Source organism: Mauremys reevesii, linkage group 1 (assembly GCF_016161935.1).
Source record: "Mauremys reevesii isolate NIE-2019 linkage group 1, ASM1616193v1, whole genome shotgun sequence".
Taxonomy (NCBI): Eukaryota; Metazoa; Chordata; order Testudines; family Geoemydidae; genus Mauremys; species Mauremys reevesii.
The window spans coordinates 286,971,212-286,996,657 of NC_052623.1; the positions used below are offsets into that span (position 1 = coordinate 286,971,212).

Below are 25,446 nucleotides of genomic sequence, written 5' to 3' on the forward strand. Positions count from 1 at the left end.
GGATTGGTCCTGCTTTGAGCAGGGGGTTGGACTAGATGACCTCCTGAGGTTCCTTCCCACCCTGATATTCTATGATTCTATGATCAGGAGGGCCTTGAGACATATGTTGCTCTTTCTTTGTGGAAAGTGGGGCATGCCCCCGCTGGGACACTATCTAAACACTTAATGGGTACTTAACAACTATCTAACAATGATTAAGACTATTTACAGATAGGTAAAGCACAAGGCTAAACTAGATGAGAAACCACTGACCACTTGCGAAGCAAGGGACAGAGGTGCTCCAACAGACCACCATGGGCGGTAAGATGGAACAGAATGTGCAGGACCAGCAGCGCCTGATATACTGTGCCATGAGTGCGGCACTCCAGAGGATGCCACAGCTAGCTCTACGGGTACCACTAAGGCAAAAGTCTCCGACGGCCACACACGTGGGCGCGCGCACATCTACAATGGAATTGACATGAGCAAGCACTTGAAGAAGAACTATACAAATTGACATCAGCTGAGTTTCTAGCACTTTAGTGGTTATTTGTAACAATGTTGGGTATATGGTTTTCAGATAGAATGCGATTTTTTTGAGTTAACAATGTCCCTTTAAACAACAAGAATCCAAATAGAACTCTAATTATTAGCCAGGGTCTCCTCCACCATCCACATTAACACACATAGAGTCTGTCTAAACCTCTGGCCTTGTTTATATAACTAAAAAGTCACAGTGAAATAATAAATTAAGTTATGGTATGAAATTCTGATCAAAATCACCATGTAGACCTGTGCTGCTTTATAAGTAAATATTAATAATCACAAATGTGCAGCAGATATTGACAAAGAAAATTGCTATTGAACTTGTTGACCAAACTATATGCTGGGTCTGGACACTAAAACAGAAAGTCCTACCCAAAGATAATTACGTATTGTTTTGCTTTTGTCAAAAGTCAGTGAAGACTGACTTAGAGTTGGAGTCATCTTGCAAGACAGAGCTCTCTACCATCGTTTATATATTATTTTATTTGAGACAAATGGTGGTGGTGGTGGATTGGGAAGGAGGGGAGATATCTTTCAAAGGATTCCTTGAAACGGATGTTTTCATTTCCTTACGTTCAAAGTGTACAGAACCTTGAGATCAGTTACTTATTCATTTTGTTTATACTTCAATTGCATTTTTCTACTACACAAATCCAATGTACATGAGCATTTACAATCTCTTTCTTTGGCCACAAAAATAATGAAGTGCAAATAAAAGCAAAAAAAAAAAAAGAAGCAGCAGCAAGAATATTTTAAGACTCCATTTCTAACCACTTCTGGCCAGCTACAAAATACCCCAAGGCAAAAATAAAATAAGTTGAAAGCCTGCAGAAAACACACAACTGACTGAAGATCAGATACAGCTGTCAGTGTGAGGTAATTGTACAAGGACTGCCAAGCACGTCGAAAAAGCTCCGTATTAATCACATACTTATTGGCAGGGATGGCTTTCGGATTCTGGCCAAAGTCACATACTGAAGAGTAACATGATATAGCACCTAACGCTTGTACACAGCTGAATCCACAAAGCTGGCACTAAGATCTGCTCATCAGCTATTTAATTACAAAGACCAATAACTGGGAGGTAACCACCATAAAAATCATTTTCAAGCTTGGGTGGTTCATGATATATTAGTGGTTAAGATAAAACCAGCCATAACAGATGGGGTAAAAATAAACAAATCTATTCCCTGATTCCTATTTTAATTTTTAAAGTTGTTAGAAAAACAGCAAAAGTGTACAGCAAACGACCAATTTCATTTCTATCGTGTAACAAAACTGCGTGATTTAAAGAGTCTTGAGAGTGTTTCCTTCTTTGTAACCTGAGCTTTGCTTTCTTTGAAGAAATACAGTGAGCATTCCTAGAAGTATTTGATTAAAATACTCTACAGAAACAACAGCAGCTTGAGTCATATGACAATTGTACATAGTATTCTTTTGTTTCCCTTTCTCCTCCCTCATTTTTTCTTTCCTTCTGTCTTGTTCTTGCTACTTATAGATAAAAACACTAAAGAAAGCACTAAGTGAAGGTGTGCTAACACAAAATCATCAGTTTTTATTATATAGATGTTACAGTAAGGTCTACAGGTCCCAATTAATATTGGGACCCTGTTGCCCTAGGCTCTGTACAAACACATTATGAAATATAGTCCCTGACTCAGGAGTTTACAATCCAAATATACATGACAGAAAGAGGTGGGAGGGGAAACAAAGTCAATGAAAGATGAAGTGACCTGCCCAGGGTCATACAGAGGTCAATGACAGCTGGGGTTGGGGGGGGGACGAAGGGGGTATAGAAACCTGGACTTCAGAGTTATGAGGTTTTGGTTCTAATCTTATCTCTGCCACAGGCTTTATGCGTGACGTTAGACAAGTTATAACTTTTCCCCATGGACAGCATGATGTGCTGCAAGGTTAACTCATTAACATATGTAAATATTTTGAGAAGAAAATCACTTTCTAAATTAAAAATATTTTTCAAAAACATTTTATTACACTGTAATGAGGTCATATAAATATTGTGTAGCATACTCAAACTTTTATATATTTTTAAGACATTTCTGGTTTTGTATTCTTTATTTCCAATTTATTTTGCAGTTAAGAAACGTACTCCGTTCATTCTTTATGAGAATGGGGATTTGGCACAATATGTAGTTGGTGTCCAGCTTTTTCTCCTTCTCTCTCTCTTTTTTTTTTTTTAAGTAGGGAAAATCTTTGTGTCACTGACTCTTGTTGAAGCTACTGAATTGTTTGCCCCTGACCGTTCTCTCTTTACTTTTTACTGCCTGATTTGCAATTTCAGGTTTCAGAGTATAATGCCGTCTTTACTAGTGAATGTTTTTGCATTAAAGACATTTGTAAATAAACTAGCATTTAATACATCTTCATATGAGTGAGGCTTTTTTAATACTCGGTATATTGTGGCTATGTCAGAACTAATAGTTGTAGGTGTTTCTAGTTAATGTTAAGAAAGAGTATAGTTGTTGGAGTTTTAACAGTGTGCACCAGGATCAGGAAGTGTTGGTATTAGGTAAAATCTGACTAGTAATAATTCCCTAAGATTAAGTCACAGTTCTAAAAGAATTTTTTTAAATATAATTTTAGCAAAGATTTGAGTTCTCATCTTATTAATTTTTCTTATTATAAATATTTAATCCCTTTTCTTTTGGTAACACTTTCCATATTTGTTCATTGGTTGATGACTTTGATTTATTACACTGCTTGGTTTGAAGATTAAAGCAATGAGTGAGTGTTGTCTCTGTTCACCTCTGCACCTGGGGAACTAGAATATGCAGTGTAGTAAAATCATTCATTTCTACAGTGTCGCATATGCGAGACACAAATCAAATTTCTTCTCCAGTAATATTGCATGACAAATAGAGATTTAAGAATGCTTGTTGACTGATGCAATACTTGCTGGTGATGTAGCATGTTTCGTTGGTTAGGGCACTGGAATGGGAGTCAGAATCTATTTTTCTAAGCTATCTGTTGATATATCTATCAAGCCCCAGTAACTAAAGGTTTCTAGGTAACAGTCCTGTGCTTCAGCTGTAGACTAGCTCCATTATGACGATATTTTTTTTGCTAAATCTCAACAATTGGTTAAAATGTAAAGTAACTTATGTAAAACATTTAATTTCAATACAAATATTTTTTTTTAATCTGGAATATTATGATTTGAAGAAAACATTTACAATCAATCATTTGAATATACAGTCATCCAACAGGCAGAATACCATTTAACTCAACTATTTCTCCTTAATTTTAACAAAAGAGCACTGTCACATTATCTTGGCTTGTAGTTCAAATTCTGTAACAAGCCATTTGTCTTGTCTGTAAAGACAAGCGCTGCACTTTCAGCTGGATTTAGGATTCTTCTTCACTTACTTCCTAAGCATTTACATAGTGCAGCTGTGTTGCCGTTAACCAGAGGTGCTTCCAAACCAGAGATGGATGAATTTCAAGTTTGGAAGTGACTCCTGTACACTAGGACAAATCCTGCTGTTTTTATTGTGACAGAACTCCTACTGAAGACGACAATTACTTTTTTTCTGGGGGTGTTGGGTTGGGGATGGAGGGTAATAAGTTTCTGGGAGCGCTCACAATTGGCTGGGTGCTATACAAATAAAGAAAGTATGGTCCCTGCCTGAAAAACATACACTGAAACAGACAAACATATGAAAGATAGGGGAAACTACTTACAACACAAGTAGTGTTCGGTGTAATGAATGACCATATTTATAAAAACACTTTTTCTCATAAATAATATTAGATGTATATATTATCTCCAGTTTCTCATCAATTTTGCTATTATTAGTTGGTAAATTTCCCATCTCTATCATGGTAAAATAGATCTTCAGAAACAAATAGGAGATTTTTTTTAGATTTGGTGTTAATATGAAAGCTACAAATATTTGGTTTTTTTTCCTGGTCAAATATGACAACCTATTTATTTGGCTGGTTTGGGATAATAAGAATGTAAAATAATAGGGAGAAAAATTGAATTTAAGACATTCAGACAACTAAAAACTGGAAGACAATAATTTGACTAAACATTTTTCTTATTTCCAAAATATAGTACATTAGCACTGACCTACTGTAAAAAAAATTCTATATTGAGCATGTGCAATTAATCATTTTTATAATATTTAAGGCTTCCACAAAGATTCATGTTATAATTCTTTACTACTGCTAGAAAAACATGCATTAGTTCAAAAATCATATACCCTGTGCTTTTGATAAACCCAATGGCTATCAGAGTGCACATGTTCTGTTTCTTAGGTAGGTCTAGGGAGGATTTACAAACACGTGTAATAAAAAGATATAGTGACAGTTTGTCTGAACAATATTTTGTAAAACACTACTCTCAAGACAGAAAAATGACCTTGATCATAAAATAATGATCTCGGTATCCACCTTGTCCCCTATATATTTCACTACAACTGACCTCAAAACCAGCTGTTATTTTAATATATATGTTGAGTGTTTTTCTTCTATGCTGTGTAATTTTTGTTTCTTCTGAATATTTTGACTTCTAATTTAGAATCTTTTAAATTGTTTACTTGATTTTCAGTCAGCATTCTCAGACTGAACAGTTATGACTCTTCCAATATCTGTTTCATTCCAGAGAATGGATTGTTAAAGAATTCTTTTGAGGTTCTTTCAGGAGAGCACAAACTGTTTGTCTGACATTGCTTGATGTGCTTAGCAGCGAACACAGGGTTGTGAACAGATAATGTTCTTAGGTTATTAGCTGAACTGGCATAGAAGAATGGGGCATGATAGATAGTGATCCATTTTTATTTCTGTACATATCTAAGTCTGTAACCTTTTTGGTCCTTCAGTATTTTTCTTTGGTAATGATCTGCACATTTTCTACATTTTTCTTTGAGTATGATCTGAAATCTTTTCTAACTCTTGTAGATGTGTGAGAATGCTGACCTATACATTATTTGTCTGAAATTTGGTTGCTGTAGCATAGTTTCTCTGTGTGCTTTGTGTACATCCTTCACTAAATGTCCCTACCCTTTGAGCACACTTACAGGTCATCTTGATATACAAACGACTTGTTACCGATGAAGCATGAAAAGAGACTGGTGCACAAGTATACAAAAAATATACTTGAATCTGACTGAGGCAAAATAAAGAATGGTAGAAATACTTTACTGTACCTGTGAAGGAGATAAAGAAAGTTTTGAATGCAATGAAATTACCCGTTTCAGGTAGTATAAAGCCCTGTGAATCCAGACTACTTTAACACAGAATTTTAGTCTAATGTATCTCAATGTGATTTATTATTATTATGTGTATTACCACAGTGTCTAGGAACTGCAATCATGGTCCACGTGTTTGCTTGGCACTATACAAACACAGAATGATGATCCCTTCTCCAAAGAGCTTACAATCTAGCTATAAGACAAGAGAAAACAGATGGATACAGACAGACAGATGGGGGGGGGGGGAATACAAGGAAACAATGAGACAATATAGGTCAGCACAAAAGGATGTGGTCTCAGCACACCAGCAGCCTAACTGTTGTCACATTTTTCATAGGCAGTATAGCAAAGGAGAGTTTTGAGGAGGGATTTGAAGGAGGATAATGAGGTAACAATGGGCAGGGCTGACGAGATGGGGGGGAAGCCGGTACAAATTACCGGGGCCCGGAGGTCTGGAAGGGGGCTTCGTCAGCCCTGTTTAGCCGGTCTGCCCCCACTAGGGGGCCCGAAAAATTTTTTTCACCAGGGCCTGAACCCGCTCTCGGCGGCTCTGGCTGTGGGTGTTTATGGCAAGCCTTCCCAAGCATCAGGAGCAGCATGGGAGAAAGCATGAAGGTATATGTTTGAAAATTTACTAAGTGGGCAATGCAGGCTGGCATTGGAGCATACCTCTAGATACTAAATGAGAAATAATTGGTAAGGTGGGTATACATCATGACAGCCCTTGAAAGTACCCTTGGATGGGTACAGCTTGCTCAGGAAGGATAGACAGGGGAAAAAAGGAGGAGGTGTTGCCTTGTATATTAAAAATGTACACACTTGGACTGAAGTGGAGATGGACATAGGAAAAGGGGTAAAAAGCAAGGGTGATGTCATGCTAGGGGTCTACTACAGGCCACCTAACCAGGTGGAAGAGGTGGATGAGGCTTTTTTTAAACAATTAACAAAATCATCCAAAGCCCAAGATCTGGTGGTGATGAGGGACTTCAACTATCCAGATATATGTTGGGAAAATAACACAGCGGGGCACAGACTATCCAATAAGTTCTTAGACTGCACTGCAGCCAACTTTTTATTTCAGAAGGTTGAAAAAGCTACTGGGGGGAAGCGGTTCTAGATTTGATTTTAACAAATAGGGAGGAACTCGTTGAGAATTTGAAAGTGGAAGGTAGCTTGGGTGAAAGTGATCATGAAATCATAGAGTTCGCAATTCTAAGGAAGGGTAGAAGGGAGTACAGCAAAATAGAGACAATGGATTTCAGGAAGGCAGATTTTGGTAAGCTCAGAGAGCTGATAGGTAAGGTCCCATGGGAATCAAGACTGAAGGGAAAAACGACTGAGGAGAGCTGGCAGTTTTTCAAAGGGACACTATTAAGGGCCCAAAAGCAAGCTATTCCGCTGGGTAGGAAAGATAGAAAATGTGGCAAAAGACCACCTTGGCTTAACCACGAGATCTTGCATGATCTAAAAAATAAAAAGGAGTCATATAAAAAATGGAAACTAGGACAAATTACAAAGGATGAATATAGGCAAACAGTACAGGAACACGGGGCAAGATTAGAAAGGCAAAGGCACAAAATGAGCTCAAACTAGCTACGGGAATAAAGGGAAACAAGAAGACTTTTTATCAATACAATAAAAAGCAAGAGGAAGACCAAGGACAGGGTAGGCCCACTGCTCAGTGAGGCGGGAGAAACAGTAACAGGAAACTTGGAAATGGCAGAGATGCTTAATAACTTCTTTGTTTTGGTCTTCACCAAGAAGTCTGAAGGAATGCCTAACATAGTGAATGCTAATGGGAAGGGGTAGGTTTAGAAGAGAAAATAAAAAAAAGAACAAGTTAAAAATCTCTTAGAAAAGTTAGATGCCTGCAAGTCACCAGGGCCTTTTGAAATGCATCCTAGAATACTCAAGGAGCTAACAGAGGAGGTATCTGAGCCTCTAGCTATTGTCTTTGGAAAATCATGGGAGACAGGAGAGATTCCAGAAGACTGGAAAAGGGCAAACATAGTGCCCATCTACAAAAAGGGAAATAAAAACAACCCAGAAAACTACAGACCAGTTAGTTTAACTTCCGAGCAAGGGAAGATAATGGAGCAAGTTATTAAGGAAATCATCTGCAAACACTTGGAAGGTGGTAAGGTGACAGGGAATAGCCAGCATGGATTTGTAAAGAACAAATCATGTCAAACCAATCTGATAGCTTTCTTTGATAGGATAATGAGTCTTGTGAATAAGGGAGAAGAGGTGGATGTGGTATACCTAGACTTTAGTAAGGCATTTGATAGTCTCGCATGATATTCTTATCGATAAACTAGGCAAATACAACTTAGATGGGGCTACTATAAGGTGGGTGCATAACTGGCTGGATAACCATACTCAGAGAGTAGTTATTAATGGTTCCCAATTCTGCTGGAAAGGTATAATGAGTGGGATTCCGCAAGGGTCTGTTTTGGGACCGGCTCTGTTTAATATCTTCATCAACGACTTAGATATTGGCACAGAAAGTATGCTTATTAAGTTTGCAGATGATACCAAACTGGGAGGGATTGCAACTGCTTTGGAGGATAGGGTCAAAATTCAAAATGATCTGGACAAATTGGAGAAATAGTCTGAGGTAAACAGGATGAAGTTTAATAAAGACAAATGCAAAGTGCTCCACTTAGGAAGGAACAATCAGTTTCACACATACAGAATGGGAAGAGACTGTCTAGGAAGGAGTATGGCAGAAAGGGATCTAGGGGTTATAGTGGACCACAAGCTAAATATGAGTCAACAGTGTGATGCTGTTGCAAAAAAAGCAAATGTGATTCTGGGATGCATTAACAGGTGTGTTGTAAGCAAGACACGAGAAGTCATTTTTCCACTCTACTCTGCGCTGGTCAGGCCTCAGCTGGAGTATTGTGTCCATCTTTCAAGAAAGATGTGGAGAAATTGGAGAGGGTCCAAAGAAGAGCAACAAGAATGATTAAAGTTCTAGAGAACATGACCTATGAAGGAAGGCTGAAAGAATTGGGTTTGTTTAGTTTGGAAAAGAGAAGACAGAGGGGACATGATAGCAGTTCTCAGGTATCTAAAAGGGTGTCATAAGGAGGTGGGAGAAAACTTGTTCATCTTAGCCTCTAAGGATAGAACAAGAAGCAATGGGCTTAAACTGCAGCAAGGGAGGTTTAAGTTGGACATTAGGAAAAAGTTCCTGTCAGGGTGGTTAAACATTGGAATAAACTGCCTAGGGAGGTTGTGGAATCTCCATCTCTGGAGATATTTAAGAGTAGGTTAGATAAATGTCTATCAGGGATGGTCTAGACAGTATTTGGTCCTGCCATGAGGACAGGGGACTGGATTTGATGACCTCTCGAGGTCCCTTCCAGTCCTAGAGTCTATGAATCTATGAAGATAAGTCGCTTGTAGAGGGATACAAAAACGGGTGTCATGGTCAAAGTGTTGGGCTGGGAAAATGAGCTTTGCAGCAGCATTCTGAATGGATCTACATTTGTCAAGGCCAGAGAAAAGGATATTGCCGTAATTGAGACATGAGTTGAAAGACTAGACAAGGATTTTAGCTGTGTGGATGGATAGGAAAGGTTATATCTTAGAGAGGGTATGCAAAAAGAAATGGCAAGATTTACATATAGCCTGGATGTGAGGACCTGTTTTTTATTTAGAGTTGAAGATGACACCGAGGTTCAAGGTCTGAGTGACAAGCAGGATACTGGTATTGTTCACAGAAAGGAGATAGGAAAGAGGGCTTGGGAGATTAAGAGCTCTGTTTAGTTATGTCGATCTGGAGCTTATGGCTAGACATCCGCCAGGAAATGTCAGAAAGACAGACCAAGATTTTAGTTTCTACAGAAGTAGACAGGTCTGGAGTAGAGAGGTATATATGTGAATCATCAGCATACAGATAATAGTTGAATTTGAAGATGGTATAGAATGGAATTGGAGAGGAACTACAGACAGCAATTGCAAACACTACATTAAATGAGTTTACAGCTAAAAGGGAGAAGGGGCAGTAATTGAAGAGGCAAGAGGGGTCAAGGGTGGGGGTTTTAAAAAAGGGAGAGCCTAGAGCATGCTTGTATTGGGGAAAGAGGGAGGAGAAAGCCAGAGGACAGTAAGAGGTTAATGATAAAAGTACGGGAAGGGTCAGAGTGGATGAGAGGGAGATCAGGAGTTGGGATGGGATGGGGTCACTGGGGTAGGTGGAGAGGTTAGAAGAGGAGAGCAGATGAGAAACTTCTGAGGCTAAAGAGAGAGTTGGTTGTGGGGAGAGAAAAAGGCAAGGCCAGATGAGGAGAGGAGGAAGGTCATGTTGTATTTTGTCAGTTATATCTCCTTTGCTGATGAGATTAGCCAGATTCATATTAGATTGACTGCTTTTATGATAGCAGATCCATGTCAGAGTAGGCACAAATGCACCAACTTCTCTGGTAGCATTTTGGTCATTGTCATTGTCTCTGATGTTCTAGACGTGTTGGGGGAGCTTTAGGTTGGTAAAATCTATTAGGGGATACATAGTCCATTATTGATGCAGATTATCAACTCATCTCTTTGGAAGGGGAAAGTACCACAATCTTTCAAATAACACAAGAAACCAACTCTTCACATTGAAGGTCTTGCCAATTTCTGCCCTGCCCCTCACACTGTGTGTTGGGAAGACTATTGAGAAGGTTGTGGAAAGACAGATCTGACATTATCTCAAATGCCAAGAAAGCAGCAAAAACTTTGTGGAGGACCTATTTTGGGCAGAGTTGGTGTGAGTCTTGTTTATGTATCTGACACCTAGATACTGGGGTGAATTGCACTACACTGGAAACACAAGTAGACAGGCAAGATAAGGAGCAAAAATTTCAAAAGTGCCCAAGTGACTTAAGAGCCCCACTATGATCTCTAGGCACTGAAAAGTCTAAGCCCCATTGACTTCCAATGAGACTTAGGCTCTCAAGAGAAAATGAAACTTAGGCTTCTAAGTCATTTGGGAACTTCTGAAAATTTTACCCAAGATGCTGACATGACAAATAATTTATATGACCACATTATTTAGTTATGTCGTTGGAACTATGCTAGTCTGGTTGGTCAAAAATCACTTTTCTGTAATAAACCAAGCCAAGATATCCAAGGTAATTCTTTTAGAGCAAGCAGTTGCTTTTGAAACTATTCAGAAGTTGCTTTGTTTACATATCTGTGAATCCTGGGTGAAGCAGATGGAGCTGTGTTCAAGTGACTCAAGTCTTTCCTCTTGAAGAGGTCCCCAGGAATGGTATGGGGCAGTTGTGTAATTGTCCGGTGATGATATGTACAAATATACATAGAACCCAAACTGGAATTTCTTATCCAGTCTGACATCCAGTAAGATATAGTGCATTACAAAGTTTTTAGGTGTGGTTTAATTTTTAAGTACTAGTGAGATCTACAAACAAGCCAAGTTTAAAGAAAATTAGTGTAGCAGTTTTATCATGAATGTTTAAAGCTGAACAGTCTGGAGTATGAGATAGTTCCAAGTTTAAGATTAAAGCCAATAGTGCTACAATGATTTACACCAGCTGAGTATCTGTAACCACAGAAATAGTGAAATTAAGGTTGCTCCATCTTTTTCATCCATTTAAATAACTTTCACTAATATTAAATGAAATTACAGCAAACTTGTATCAAATAGAGTTAAACGTGGATCAAAACCAAAAAGTAGTTAAATATTTATTTTCTTTAGCCCTGAGATCCTAGATATTACATATTATAAAGGGATACCAGAACTCTGTGTGCTGTTGGTCCTAAACCAAAAACAATGTACTACCATGCTTTTAAAATTGTATAATCTATCATATCAGAAGATATGAATGCACAACTGTGCACAAGATTTGGTCATGCAAAGTACTTCTTCATGTACATGCTTTTTCCCAGGCTAGGAAAATGAACTCCCAGAACAATTTTAAGTAAATGTAAAAACAGTTACCAACACTACAGTGTACCAACAGTGTACCAACACTACACTGCAATTGTTTCATAAACCATTTTATGGTGCTTCCTCACAGTTTGCAGCTAAACAAAGTATCAGCCTTTCATTTAATCTTTTTTTTTTAATTCACTAAAGTGGTTCCAACAGAAAATATCTTACTTCATTCTTAGGTTGAAAGATGTTTGGGACAGTCTGTCTTTGTGTGTCTGCCTGTTTGTGCATACACGATGCCTGGTACATTCTGGAAACTACTGAAAAAGACAAATAACCAGACCTGGTTTTGCCTAATTTTCATGGCATCTGGCAACAGGCCAAATCCTAGTTCTAAGGCTCTGCAAAGAAGGGAGGAACCACTTAAACTGTCACTCTGCCTTGCAACAGATTTTAAAGTTCAAACAGGTTCTTTGAGTCTGTACTGTGTTCATCTTAAAAATCTCATAAACTATATGTATCCTTTTACTGAAAAAAGTTTATATGAAAAAAGATTCTCCCCACCCCAATGATTTAAACTGTTGGCATCTTCTTAATCATTTCCAACATTCAACAGAGGAACCCTCTAAGTCATCATTTATTGTGGAAACACTGGCTTTCACCAGATATACTCCCTTCCATCCTTGACAGAAAGATTTACAAATTCAGATTAAACCCAAGATTTCAAATCCTTTTTGTTGTGTTCATTCATGAAAAAATAAAATAAAAAAATACTTTATTTTAAACTGGTCACTTCATGTTGGAGAGTCACAATATTGTCTGTGAAATTTAAGAAGATAATGATTTTTAAATGTTCCAAAATATTTCAGATACATTTTGATTAAAAATATCTGTATTTTCTTTCAGTCATGTATTAGGTTTCTCACAAATTCCATGAAATATCGCAAATGTGCCTTGTGCAGCAATATCTAGAGCTGGTCTCGAAAGAAAATCAGGCTCTTTGATCTTTTGCTTGGAATAGTTTTCATGTGGTGCCATGGTCTCAATGATGGTTGTTTTAAGACAGTGACCATGTAATATTTTTGAAAATGCAAGCAGATATTTGCAATGTTTAAAAGGCAGCCAAGCAAAATACAAGGCTCCTGTCCTATAATACTTCTACAGCAATGACTAATCCTTCTACATTTCAAAAGAATGCAATAGTAAGTAGCCATATTGTGTCTGTAGTGTGTTCATCTAAGGTGCCACTCGGTATTGGGGTCTTTTTTGTTCCCTGCATTCAATTTATTTAACACCCTTTTTATTTAAATTACACAAATGTATTGAAAATCTTAAAATAAAGTGTGCCTTCTTTAGCATCCTTTTCATTTCCTTTAATTATGTTTACAAGCTTTTAAAAGATGTTAACAAGTGGAGCCAAAGTTTATATTTACCTGAATTAAGGGTCTCAAGGCTCTTGTTCTTTTGCAGAAAGTTTGTTGCATACATAATCAGTAAATATGTAGACACTCAGCCATGGACTATGCCCATAATTATATGTGATCTGTGCCGAGGCTTTATTTACTCTTTTCTAGCGCCTCTCAAAATTATGAAAAAGTACTCTTCAAAACTTCTAGTAAGCCTTTAAAATTCATCAGTCTGGCACATATCCCTTTGTTACTAAACTACTATAGACAAATTGCCTCATCTTGCAAACCCGTACTATCAGGACAGTTTTTACTAACTTGAGTAGTCACACTATTGTCAACAGAGGCTTTAAGTCCCATTCAAATCAATGGGACTACTCATAATACTACACCTGGTAGTGAGCATTTTAGGACAAGCCCTCTGCAATCAAACTAAGAAATAATTATGAATAATTGTCTCTTTAGCAATATACAGTGTAGTTGTAGCCATGTCGGTCCCAGGATATTAGAGAGACCAGGTAGATAATGGTCCCTTACAATATATACTAACTACTCATGCTAAATAATCTGTTCCACCTTGCATTTTGCTGTGATGCTGGGAGTTCCTTTCCAAGACCTGAAAAAGAGCTCTGTCTGGCTCAAAAGCTACTCTCTCTCACCAACAGAAATTGGTCCAAAAATAGATATTACCTCATTCACCTTGTCTCTTTAGCGATGGCAGTTTTGGTGCATTTGCTCTCACAATAATGGACACTGTAGCTGAGAACTCCAACTCTCTTTGTGACCAACCAATAAAGTTTATATTTTTGACAGGTAGGCAAAGGGAAGTCAAAGGGGAGTCCCTTACAATTATATTTAATTCACATGTCCCTTCTTTTATTCACCTCTCTTAGGTCATAATCAAGTGCCCATTGTCTGGCCCATTTACTTCAAGACACATGGGAGTGAGGAGTAAGAAGGTTCCTCAAAAGCCTCGGAGCCAAAACTGATGCAAAACTGATCCAGGAAGGTTATTTCAGCCTAATGACCAATAGAATACAGAAATTTTCCTGATAAATTGCCATAATGACTTATAAATAATAAAAATCCTACTAAAGAGTAGTTACTGAATATTCTGAGAGTAACTGACTCAATCACATTCCAAATTTAATTTTGGAAACAGAAGCAGTATCTAAAAATATTAAAGCACTACATTTTGCCAGCAACTGCTGTGTGATCGGGTGAATCTAGAGCACACAGACTCTGTAACAGTGAAGGAAAACCCCAAGGGAATCAATTATTCTACTCACTAAGGCCTGGTCTACACTAAGAAGGGGGTTCGAATTAGGGTACGCAAATTCAGCTACGTGAATAGCGTAGCTGAATTCGAAGTACCCTAGTTCGACCTACTCACCCGTCCAGACGCGGCGGGGTCGAACTCCGCGGCTCCCCCGTCGACTCCGCCAACTCCTTCTGCCGAGGTGGAGTACCGGAGTCGACCGCGGCGCTTCCGGAGTTCGAACTATCACGTCTAGATCAGACGCGATAGTTCGAACTCCAAAAAGTCGAACTCTGCGCGTCGAACCGGCAGGTAAGTGTAGACGTACCCTTGGTAGATTTATCCAGAGAGAAATCTCTGTATAAATGACCAATTCTACTTAAATGAGGAAGCCAAAGTAAGATTATTTCAAGAGTTCTCAAAATATTCCTTATTAACTGAACCATACTAGTTGTTGCTACTGCTGATAACACCAGCAAGATTCACAGAGGGGTGTTAACTGAACAAGAGATCAAGATTATTCAATGCCTTCCCCCTAGTAAATCACAGTGAAGGGTCTCACAATCCCTCTGGGCCCAAAACTCTTCCCAGAATAACTGGAGCTGTAGTTCCTTTCCCATAATTCTTGCCCAAACCTTTTTGCAGGGGGATCAAGCACATTTATTGGGGACAGAAGAATAGTCCATACATATACGGATCATAGGACACAAGACCATGTCCAATTGTGCCATATACTTTAACCCCACCCACTCCTAAATCCTCAATCAAAACATTGGGAAGGGGTAAATACAACCCTACAAAGGTATGACAACACAATTACTAATCTTCCAATTTATGAAAAATATATGCAATTACTGCTTGTCTTCAAGCACCCCTCAGATGGGGAAAAAAGAACTTGCAAAAATCATGGTGGTTCAGTAATCACTGCATAGTTACACATCCTGATGAATCCACTACCCAGGCCACTAAAAACTGCACGTTGCATCATCAGAAGGAGAAACCCTCTTTCTATCCACAGCACAATCAATATGATGTGAAGAGACAGTAATGTATTGGACTCAGGTATCACAACTTTTGGTATTAGATAGAAAACAAGTGCCAGGAGATACACAAGCCTCTCGATCTGGACAACTGTCCACCCATAGCATCTTTTGTGAGGGCTGGCACATCTATTTCAACCAATACCTATCTGGCATTTGTAGGAGGGAGGATAGGTAGGAAAATGTGTTGTAGTTGACAAAAGGAACAGACAGCTTTTATGCTCTCAAATCTGGTTGTGAGAGCTTATCTACAAAACCAGCCATTTTTAAATGTCAGTCCCAATTGGTTCTGCAGTGTGTGAAACCTATATGGCATGGCAGGCAAACTCACACTGGACCCATTTTGTCAGGGCTATCAGATACAAATTTCTCAAGAGCAGGCAATCTCTTTTGCTATATTATTTTTCCCCTCCCTGGAACTATCCTCCTGGGCTCAACAAGGGTACTTCTAGACAAGGGAAAAGGTGAATTTTGAAATAGTAAGCCAAGTAACTGATTTGAAAAACACACATTTTTTCCCCTAGTCTAGTTTTACCCTCTGATGTATGATTGAAATACCGGTATGACCATGTATATCATTGATATTGCCACTGTTAGACAATTGTAACAAATCTTGTACAAAGTATAACATGTAAGGTGTCAATGAAAAAGTTACAATTTGCTGAACAAGATTACCCTGTTTAAATCCATGTATCATTGCTGTATCTGAAGTTACGAATATTAGCTATATGTCTGTATCCCAAATGTGTCTGTTCCTGGGGTAACACCCACCAGGTAAAACCCACAATGAAGCCAGACAATTGTGTGTTTATGGGCCATTAAAGACACTTAACTCTCACAAAGGGCCATAGAAGAAAACTCATCCCACCCATCCAGTAAGGGCTAGTCTACACTGGCAATGCTAAAACACTGCTGCAGCAGCGCTTTAACGTGCCTTGTATGGTCGTGGTGCAGCACTGGGAGAGAGCTCTCCCAGCACTCTAAAAAAACCCACCGCCACGAGGGGCATAGCTCCCAGTACTGGGGCACTGTCTACACTGGCACTTTACAGCACTGAAACTTGCTGCGCTCAGGGGGGTGTTTTTTCACATCCCTGAGCAATAAATTTGCAGCGCTGTAAATTGAGAGTGTAGACAAGCCCTAAGTCTTCCTATGGACATCTTGGCAGGGATATGGCCAATGGCTGCCCCGTGTGAGTCAGCAAGGACATGTGATATGCTCATGTGACCCGGGACTCCATCTTGTGCCAGTAACTTTCCACAAACTGAGGCTGTGGCTTTGTTTGAAACAGAAAAATTTCTAGGTGCATGGAAAAGGGTATAAAAGACCCCTGGAATGACACCGTTTTGCCTCTTTCTTGCTCTGATTCCTTGGACTTACAACTAAAAGGAACACATTCAATCTATGCACTGAGGACCTTCCAATCTTTTGGAAGTTATCAAAGACTTAACAAGCCAGCAGCTTATTCCATCGCTGCTACAAACTTGATATAAGATTACTGCAATGATTGTATGTATAGGATCTTAACCACTTTCACTCTCTTTTTCTTTTCTCTTATAAATAAACCTTTATATTTTATTTAAAGGATTGGCAGCAGTGTGATTATGGGTAAAATCTGAGTTAAATACTGACCTGACTATGTGGCTGATCTCTTGAGATCAGAAGGACCCTTTGTTTGATGAAACTGGTTTTCAATAGGGCTGTTGATTAATTGCAGTTAACTCGACTGATTAACTCAAAAAAATTAATTGAGATTAAAAAAATTAATCACAATTAATCACAGTTTTAACTGCACTGTTAAATAATAGAATTCCAATTTAAATGTATTAAAATATTTTGGATGTTTTTTCTTCATTTTCATATATACTGTATTCTGTGTTGTAATTGAAATCAAAGTGTATATTATTTTTATTACTAATACTTGCACTGTAAAAATGATAAATAAAAGAAAGTATTTTTCAGTTCACCTCATACAAGTATTGTAGTGCAATCTCTTTGTCGTGAAAGTGCAACTTACATATGTAGATTTTTTTTCTTACATAACTGCACTCAAAAACAAAACAATGTAAAACTTCAGAGCCTACAAGTCCACTCAGTCCTACTTCTTGTTCAGACAATCACTAAGACAAACAAGTTTGTTTACATTTACAGAAGATAATGCTGCCCTCTTCTTATTTACAATGTCACCAGAAGGTGAGAACAGGCATTTGCATGACATTTTTGTAGATGACATTGCAAGGTATTTGTGTGCCAGAAATGCTAAACATTCATATAGCCCTTCATGCTTTGGCCACCATTCCAGAGGACATGCTTCCATGCTGATGACGCTTATAATGTGTTAATCAACCTTGTGTTGGTGGCATCTGACTCAGATGATGAAAATGAGCATGCATCCGTCCACTTTGCTTTGAATCTTTATCAAGCAGAACCTGTCATTAGCATGGATGCATGTCTTCTGGAATGGTGGTTGAAGCATAAAGGGACATATGAATCTTTAGCGCATCTGGCACACAAATATTTTTCGATGCTGGCTACAACAGTGCCATGCAAATGTCTGTTCTCACTTTCAGGTGACACTATTTCCTGCAAATTGTAACCAAACTTTGTTTGTCTGAGTGATTGGCTGAAGTACGACTGAGTGGACTTGTAGGTTTCAAAATTTTACATTGTTTTATTTTTCAGTGCAGTTATTTTTTGTACATAATTCTATATTTGTAAGTTCAGCTTTCAAAGGGATTGCACTACAGTACTTGTATTAGGTGAATTGAAACATACTATTTATTTTGCTTTTTACAATGCAAATATTTGTAATAAAAATAAATATAAAGTGAGCACTGTACACTTTATATTCTGTATTATAATTGAAATCAATATATTTTAAAATGTAGAAAATATCAAAAAATATTTAAATAAATGGTATTATATTAACAACAGCATGCTTAATCACGATTAATTTTTTTAATCGCATGACAGCCTTAATTGTTTTATTTTTGAATGCAGTTTTTTTGTACATAATTCTACATTTGTAAGTTCAACTTTCATGATAAAGAGAGATTGCACTACAGTACTTGCAGTAGGTTAATTGAAATATACCGTATATACTCATTCATAAGCTGAGTTTTTTTAGTAAAAAGGGGAAGCATCAGAGAAGGGGGTTGGCTTATGAATGGGTATAGAGAGGGAGAGGTGGGACACAGCCCCTCATCCCCCCCAACAGAGGAGGGAAGGAGAGGCACCACAGCTACCAGAGCTAGAAGGGAAGAGGAGGGGCCAGAGTCTCTCCTCTTCTGGCCACACTGCTCTCCCCACAGCCTCCGAAACAGCTGCAGCTCCAGGGCTGGCAGGCTGTGGCCATGCCACCTGGCCCAGCCCGCCGGAGCACGCTGTGGCCGTGCCGCCTTGCCCAGCCCGCCGGAGCATGCCGTGGCCGTGCCGCCTGGCCCAGCCTGCTGGAGCACGCTGTGGTTGTGCCGCCTGGCCCAGCCCGCTGGAGCACGCTGTGGCCACGCTGCCCGGCCTGGCCTGCTGGAGCACTCTGCGGCCACGCTGCCTGGCCTGGCCCGCTGGAGCAGGCTGCAGCTGTGCCGCCCAGCTTGATGGAGCAGCTCTGGCCAGGCCAGAGACATCCTTCCCTGGCCCACCCCAGCTAAGGTGGGAAGGGATGGGATGGGGAGAGTGTGGGGGTCCCGGGCTAGGGGTGGTGGGTGGTCACAGGGGTCACTGTCCTGACCTCCAGCTTCCCCCCCCCAAAAAAATTTCCCCACCAGTTGCTGTCCTGGCCCATCAGGGTAAGCTGCTGGCAGGCCGGGACACTTTGTTTACTTAGGTTTACTTCCGTGCCTGCGGACGCTTGAGGTAAACAAACCGTCTCGGCCCACCAGCGGCTTATCCTGATGGCCCAGGAGTCAAAGTTTGCTGACCCGTGAATTACAGAGTTGGCTTATGAATGGGTCATAAAAATTTGCTGTTTTTACTTATCCATCTTGAGGGTGTCGGCTTATAAACAAACCGGCTTATGATCGAGTATATACAGTACTATTTCTTTTGTATTTTACAGTGCAAATGCTTGTAATAAAAATAAAGTGAGCACTGTATACTTTGTATTCTGTGTTGTAACTGAAATGAATATATTTGAAAATGTAGAAAACATCCAAAAATATTTAAATGGTATTTTATACGATTAATCGCGATTAATATTTTTAATGGCTTGACAGTCCTAGTTTTCAATAACCACTCATCATAAAATCTAGTGTCTAGGTGGTTGGAATGCCTAAGGAGACTGAATTTTTGACTTTTTAACCAATATGGTGAGACAAAAGTTTACTTTTGTTACTGGCTTGGTACATCTAGTGATACAATAACCACCAGTTTGTGGTGAGGCTGCCCTATTTCTAAGCCGTTTGTCCGGAATCTGTATTCTCAGCTGTGACCTACTGAGGCATGGTGACATACCCTGGATTTAATTTTTCTTTTTTTTTTAAATCTTGTTAATGGACTGCCATTCCCCTTTAGAAAAAAGCTTTTGGACAAATTATTTAAATTACAATTTGGCCTGCTTGAGAGGCTGCAATGGCCCAGGGAGGGCTGCGGCAGGGATTACGCTTTAGCCCTGGTGCAGAAGGGTAATGGCCTCTTGCAGGCACAGTCTACATCGCCCTGGCGCACCTGGCCAGTTCCAGAGGCCAGTCCGGAGGCCAGTCATAGGGGTAGGTCCCATTTCCTCCCCACTCCCTTTGAGACAATTTACTTTCCTGGGAGTGCACGAGCCCCCGGGGAGGCTCTGCATTCCTCTGAGAGCAAGGACTGCATCTGACCATAGCCCTTCCACTATGCAAGAGAAAGTAACAACCCCTTACTTTTTTGTGGAAACCACAGTTTTAGATGCTGTAATAAATATTTCTGCAGTAAAATTTTGAATTTGCTAATTTCCTGAGCATGCCTGGAATAGCTTCAGTGTGGTCTCCCAGGAAAAGAAAAATAGTGTTTTCCTTTTTCTTTTCATAAGGAGCTCTTCATTAGAGTAACTTACATCCTTCAAGCTGCAAGAAATAAAACTAGAAATTCTAATATACAATCTGGCTTCATTTCTACAACTAAAAAAAAAGCTGCAAAAGAGCAACATCTCCTATCACTGTGCACCTGCATAACTTTATGTTTCAACTTACAATAAATATCACACTTGTTCTTTTGATAGCAGTGATGGCAGTGTAGTATTAGGCCTGGTCTACACTGGGGCATAGGATCGATCTAAGTTACGCAACTTCAGCTACATGAATAACGTAACTGAAGTCGATGTACTTAGATCTACTTACTGCGGTGTCTTCACTGTGGTAAGTCGATGGCTGACACTCTCCCGTCGACTCTGCCTGCGCCTCTCTCCCCGGTGGAGTATCGGAGTCGACGGGAGAGCGCATGGTGGTTGATTTATCGCATCTAGACTAGACGCAATAAATCGACCTCCGCTGGATCAATTGCTGCCCTTGTTGATCCAGTGGGTAATGAAGACAAGCCCTTCATTTCTTAAGGCTTTAAGGGTTGCTCTGGAAAAAGAAGTACACCTACAGAAAGGTCAGGACGTTTTGCTCTCTTTGCAATAGGTAATTAACATTTAGGGAAGAAAAACTTGGTATCAGGGCTTGTAAAATTCACCTAATGCCTACTAGCCTGAGGGCCAAGCCTAATTACTAGAGTAAAAATTGCTGTGCATCCTTATTTCTATTTAGTATATATCTAAAAATATGGATAGATTTTGTAATATTTTCTTTCCCTTCCTGGTTTCACTTCCCTTTTTTGTTCTTTTATTTCCTGTAAACAGGACCTCATGTAGAATAAGATTAGGAAGGAACTTACATTGATGCATCATAGATTCTTTTTAAATTGCTGCGTAATCACACTCAGGAATCTAAACTTTCATTACAAAAGTAATACTAGCCCTTGTGGTTGTAAATGGAGGAACTGATGTATGCCTTAGTCTGCAGAGAACCTGCAACAATAGCTGAGAGAGATGTAAACTACCCCATTCATCTTTTTTTAACATGGTGTTAACATTCAAGCTTGATGACAATTTAAGTGTTAGCATTAACTACTTAAATGCTAACTGGATCAGCAGTGATCATTTTTAGATGTAGTAGGAAACTCTAGGGTGAAGTACAGCAGGGCAGCTACTGTAGTTCTTGTCACAGATTATTGGACTGGGGAAAGAGGAATTCATCTCTTTTCTCACTTTCACAGAAAGCATGTATGTTATATAACAAAGTTGCACTCCAAAGCTTTCCAGCTGCCTCATTTAAATGCAAAATCCAACAATTATTTGCTTACTGAGGCAAATACCCTTTTTTATTCATCACAAAATGTGCACATACATTAATCTAACACTCTGGCTAAATTGTTATCAATATAAGTTTTAGAGGCCTACATATTTATTTGTTAATATTATCCAGCACCATGTTATTTGCTGTGCTTTGTTGAATTTTTAAATTCATTTCAGTTTGTAATTGACTGTTGTATGTTTGACAGTAACAATGATTATACCACTACAAGAGCTGAATGGCAGACATTAAAAATAACCAGATTTTTTTGTAACAGTCCATCAGTTTCATGTACTACAGTATACACTGATAAAACTTGTGCAATTACAATCCTCAGCTTTTTCTTCTTTGAAGGCTATACTTTACAACTGAAGATATCAACCTTTTCCCAGGAATGAAAAAAACTAATGCTTGAAGGAAAGCTTTTAATTTGGTGTGAAGACATCTTCAGACAACTTTCAGCTTTGTACTCCAGGAAAATCTGTTATACATGTACTGTTTTACAAACTATCCTGGCAATTGCCCAGAGTGCTACACTCTGATGGGCACTTTTTAAAGTGATTACTTAAACTCTGAGGGCCAAATTCTACTCTTAGTTATGCATGCACAACCAAAAGTAAATGGAAGTTGTGTGCGCACACAGCCCAAGGCAAAATCTCGCACAACATATTTTAAAAGGATAAAAACATATTGACCAAAATAATCTACATTTTATGAGTGAAGTAATGGAATAAAAACAGCTGTATTTTTAACCACATAAAAATCTTCTGCATTAATGTGCCTAATTTCAGGAAGAATATTGGAAATGCTGGCATAACAGGAAAGCTACAAGGCTTGTCTCACAGAACGTAATTAAAAACAGTTCTAAATAAACCACTGAAAAAGAATAGACACAAGCTGTGGTGCAAGTAGGGTGGTATGGTCCAGTATGCCATACCAGTAAAATATTTATAGCCAGTACGGTGTACTGGAAAGACACAGGAGGAGCAGAACATGGGGCCTACCACCACCAGCTCTTCCATGCAGCTGCGTGCCTGCATCTCCTGTCCAGGGTCTGTACAGCAACCCTGCCGGAGGACAGGGCAGGGGGTGGGGCTGGGGCAGTACAGCCGATCTGGAGGAGCTGCCAGCGTGGCGCTGTCCAGTGGTCCCACGTTCTGCTCCTTTTGCCACTGCAGTTCCCAGGAGAGCCCTGAACTGCAGTGGTGAAAGGAGCAGAACCCCATGCTGGCAGCTCTTCCGGCACGGCTGTACCGCCCCAGGGCCCAGCCTCACCCCGCTCCCCCCCCAGCCCTGTCCTCTGGTGGGGCTGCTGTACAGGAGATGTAGCTGCATGGAAGGGCTGGGGGCGGGGTTGGGAGCTGCTGGAATGGGGCTCAGTTGCCAGCATGTCGGGAAAAAAATATTCTCTGCCGTCAGAGGGAGCTGGTTTGAAACTCTCCTGCTGGCAATTCCCAAAGCAGGTATGACTGTTAACCGGCTATTGTTCAGGAGCAAGCCCTCCTCTTCTCTTAGCAGCCCAAACAGCAGCTGTGCTGTGTCCACCCACTGAGAGCGCTCCCCTCCCAGGTAAAGTGGGATGGATCATGGAGAAGGGAGAGGGAGAGCATGGGGCTCCAGGCTGGGTCATGTGAGAGGTCCCGTGGAGAGGTCCCGTGCCCTCCCCCCACCCCTTGAGCTGGTGCAACATACCGGTAAGAAATTAATTCTACTTGCACCACTGAACACAAGGTAGCTATTAGCTAAAAGGTAATTATATTCTCATCTTGCAGACTGGCAACCTGAGTTCAGCAGAATTCCTGTACCTTTTTGGTTTTCAAACTCTTCTGTCAACAGATGGTAGCAGCAGCCCACACTGCAAACTGCCTTGATTTCAGGCTTAGCAGTAAAGATTCGCAGTGTACTCGGAGCAAGATCCCCACATGTATGTAGTCCCACCATTATACAGTCCTAAAAATAAACAGCAACAAACACATTTCTTTTCAACTAAAGAAAAGACAAGAACAGTAAAAACAGACAAGCTATAAATAGTTAATTTGCTGTGAGATTTAAATATACAAGCTCATGGAGACTCCCAGTGTCCTGTTCTGGAAATTTATTGAAGAATACCACAAGCATTTCAGTGTCAACAAAGTGTGAGAACCTTTCCTATAAACAAATGCAAGGGGGTGGAAGTGTTCTCTGTATTTTTGTTGGAACTGGGAGGATACTCTAATTTTTCCTTATTATCCATTCCTTTCCTTGGCAAGGAGAAAGCAGAAGCCCAGGACCATTAACTGAACATGAGCCACTTGCATGGCAGTGCAGAGACCTAACACCAAATGACTAGCCATTCTCTTTTGACCTTTTCTTCTTTTTTTTACTTCAAAATTTTCTAGCTTAACTTCCATGACCGAATGTACCCACAACACTTCTGCTACTTCTCAACAGACATTGACAGTAGTTTCCACCTGTGACTGAAAATAAGTGCTGCTTGCGACTCCTGTTTCTGCATCTGTTTTGTTTGCTCTGTCTCTACAGTATCTCTCCCTTCTAAATAGCCCAAGCCAGAGTCCCTGAAGTCAACAGGAGTTTTGTCGATGACTTCAATGGAAGCATGATCAGAGCCTTAGTTATGGACAGTATACTCTTCTTCTCTCTCTCCATTTCCTGTATTTTTTTCTTCACTCTTTCTCCTTTTGTTCCTTTTATTTCTCCATCCCAGTTATCCTTTGTCTCACTTCCCACCATGATACTTCTCTCCTTCCTTCATCCACTATACTGTCCATCATCCCTTTTCTCCTCTCTTTCACCCTCACTTCTCTCCTGGCTATCCTTCTGCTCCATTCCAATTCTGTCTGGAATTTTCAGCCTTGTAAGAATTAAGTGCCATCTGTACAATCCTCTTCTCTTACCTGACCTTATAGTGAGGTCAGCACTCTGCAGGACTTCCTCCCTTAATAGTAATGTGAAAGAGCCTTAGAAGGGCTATGGGGCCTAGTAAGGGATGGAAATCCATGCCCCTGCAAGAACAGCACTAAACCTGCTGGCTGGAAAAGTTAAACAAATTCTTCCAAAAGAAAGGTGGTGGAAGATGGACACCAGATGTAAGAGACCTAAAAACCAAATTAAATATGAAGATTCTGTTAAAACAGTCCAAAAGCCAAATTTTGTTCTGAGCTATACTGTTGTGATCTACCTACTTCAATTCCACTTTTGTAAACCCCATTATTGGTGTAACTGAAAGCAGATTCCAATCCCTTGACTTATACAGTGGATCTATCCAACAGAATTCATTAATTCAGCATTAGCTCTGGACTACACACAAATATATATTCAAACCCTGATACTGTTTCAGCGATTCAATTTAATTTTAAAGTTTTGCCAAATAAATCAATCAACACTGCAGTTTTTCTCCAAACATTCTCAGTGTTTAGGAATATAGGCACTCCTCGGACTTACGACACAATTGGTTCCTGAAAATTGTGTCTTAAGTCGAAAATGTTGTAACTTGAATTTCCCATAGGAACAATGTCGGCTCAAGCATTGTAAAGTTGAAACTGATGTCGTATAGTCGAAACACGATGACAATTTATAAACATTGTAAGTGCCATTCGTCATAACTCGAACATCATAAAGTCGAAGACTGTCTGTACTGCAAAATTAGTTGATTGTTTTAAAACAAATGTGTTAACCATTTGTAATGAAGTTTTAAAAAGCTTTTAATGGTACAATTTATCACATATCCTGCCAGGCAGTACTGTTTACTATTTGTAGCAACCATAATATGACTTTGCTTCTAAAAACAGAAGTAAGGGCCTCATCTCTGT

General features: G+C 39.6%; 1 protein-coding gene across 2 annotated transcripts in view; it reads right to left on the reverse strand.

Annotated features, from left to right (window-relative positions):
- METTL25 (methyltransferase like 25) overlaps nucleotides 1-25,446 on the reverse strand; it is a 109,102-nt gene that overhangs the window by 39,320 nt on the left and 44,336 nt on the right. For both annotated transcript variants that reach the window (XR_005587561.1, XM_039497216.1), the window contains exon 5: nucleotides 23,443-23,587. Coding sequence is in view for 1 of the 2 variants with exons in the window: in XM_039497216.1 (XP_039353150.1) it covers nucleotides 23,443-23,587 (145 nt within the window). In the remaining variant the exon portion in view is untranslated. The remainder of the gene's footprint in view (nucleotides 1-23,442; nucleotides 23,588-25,446) is intronic.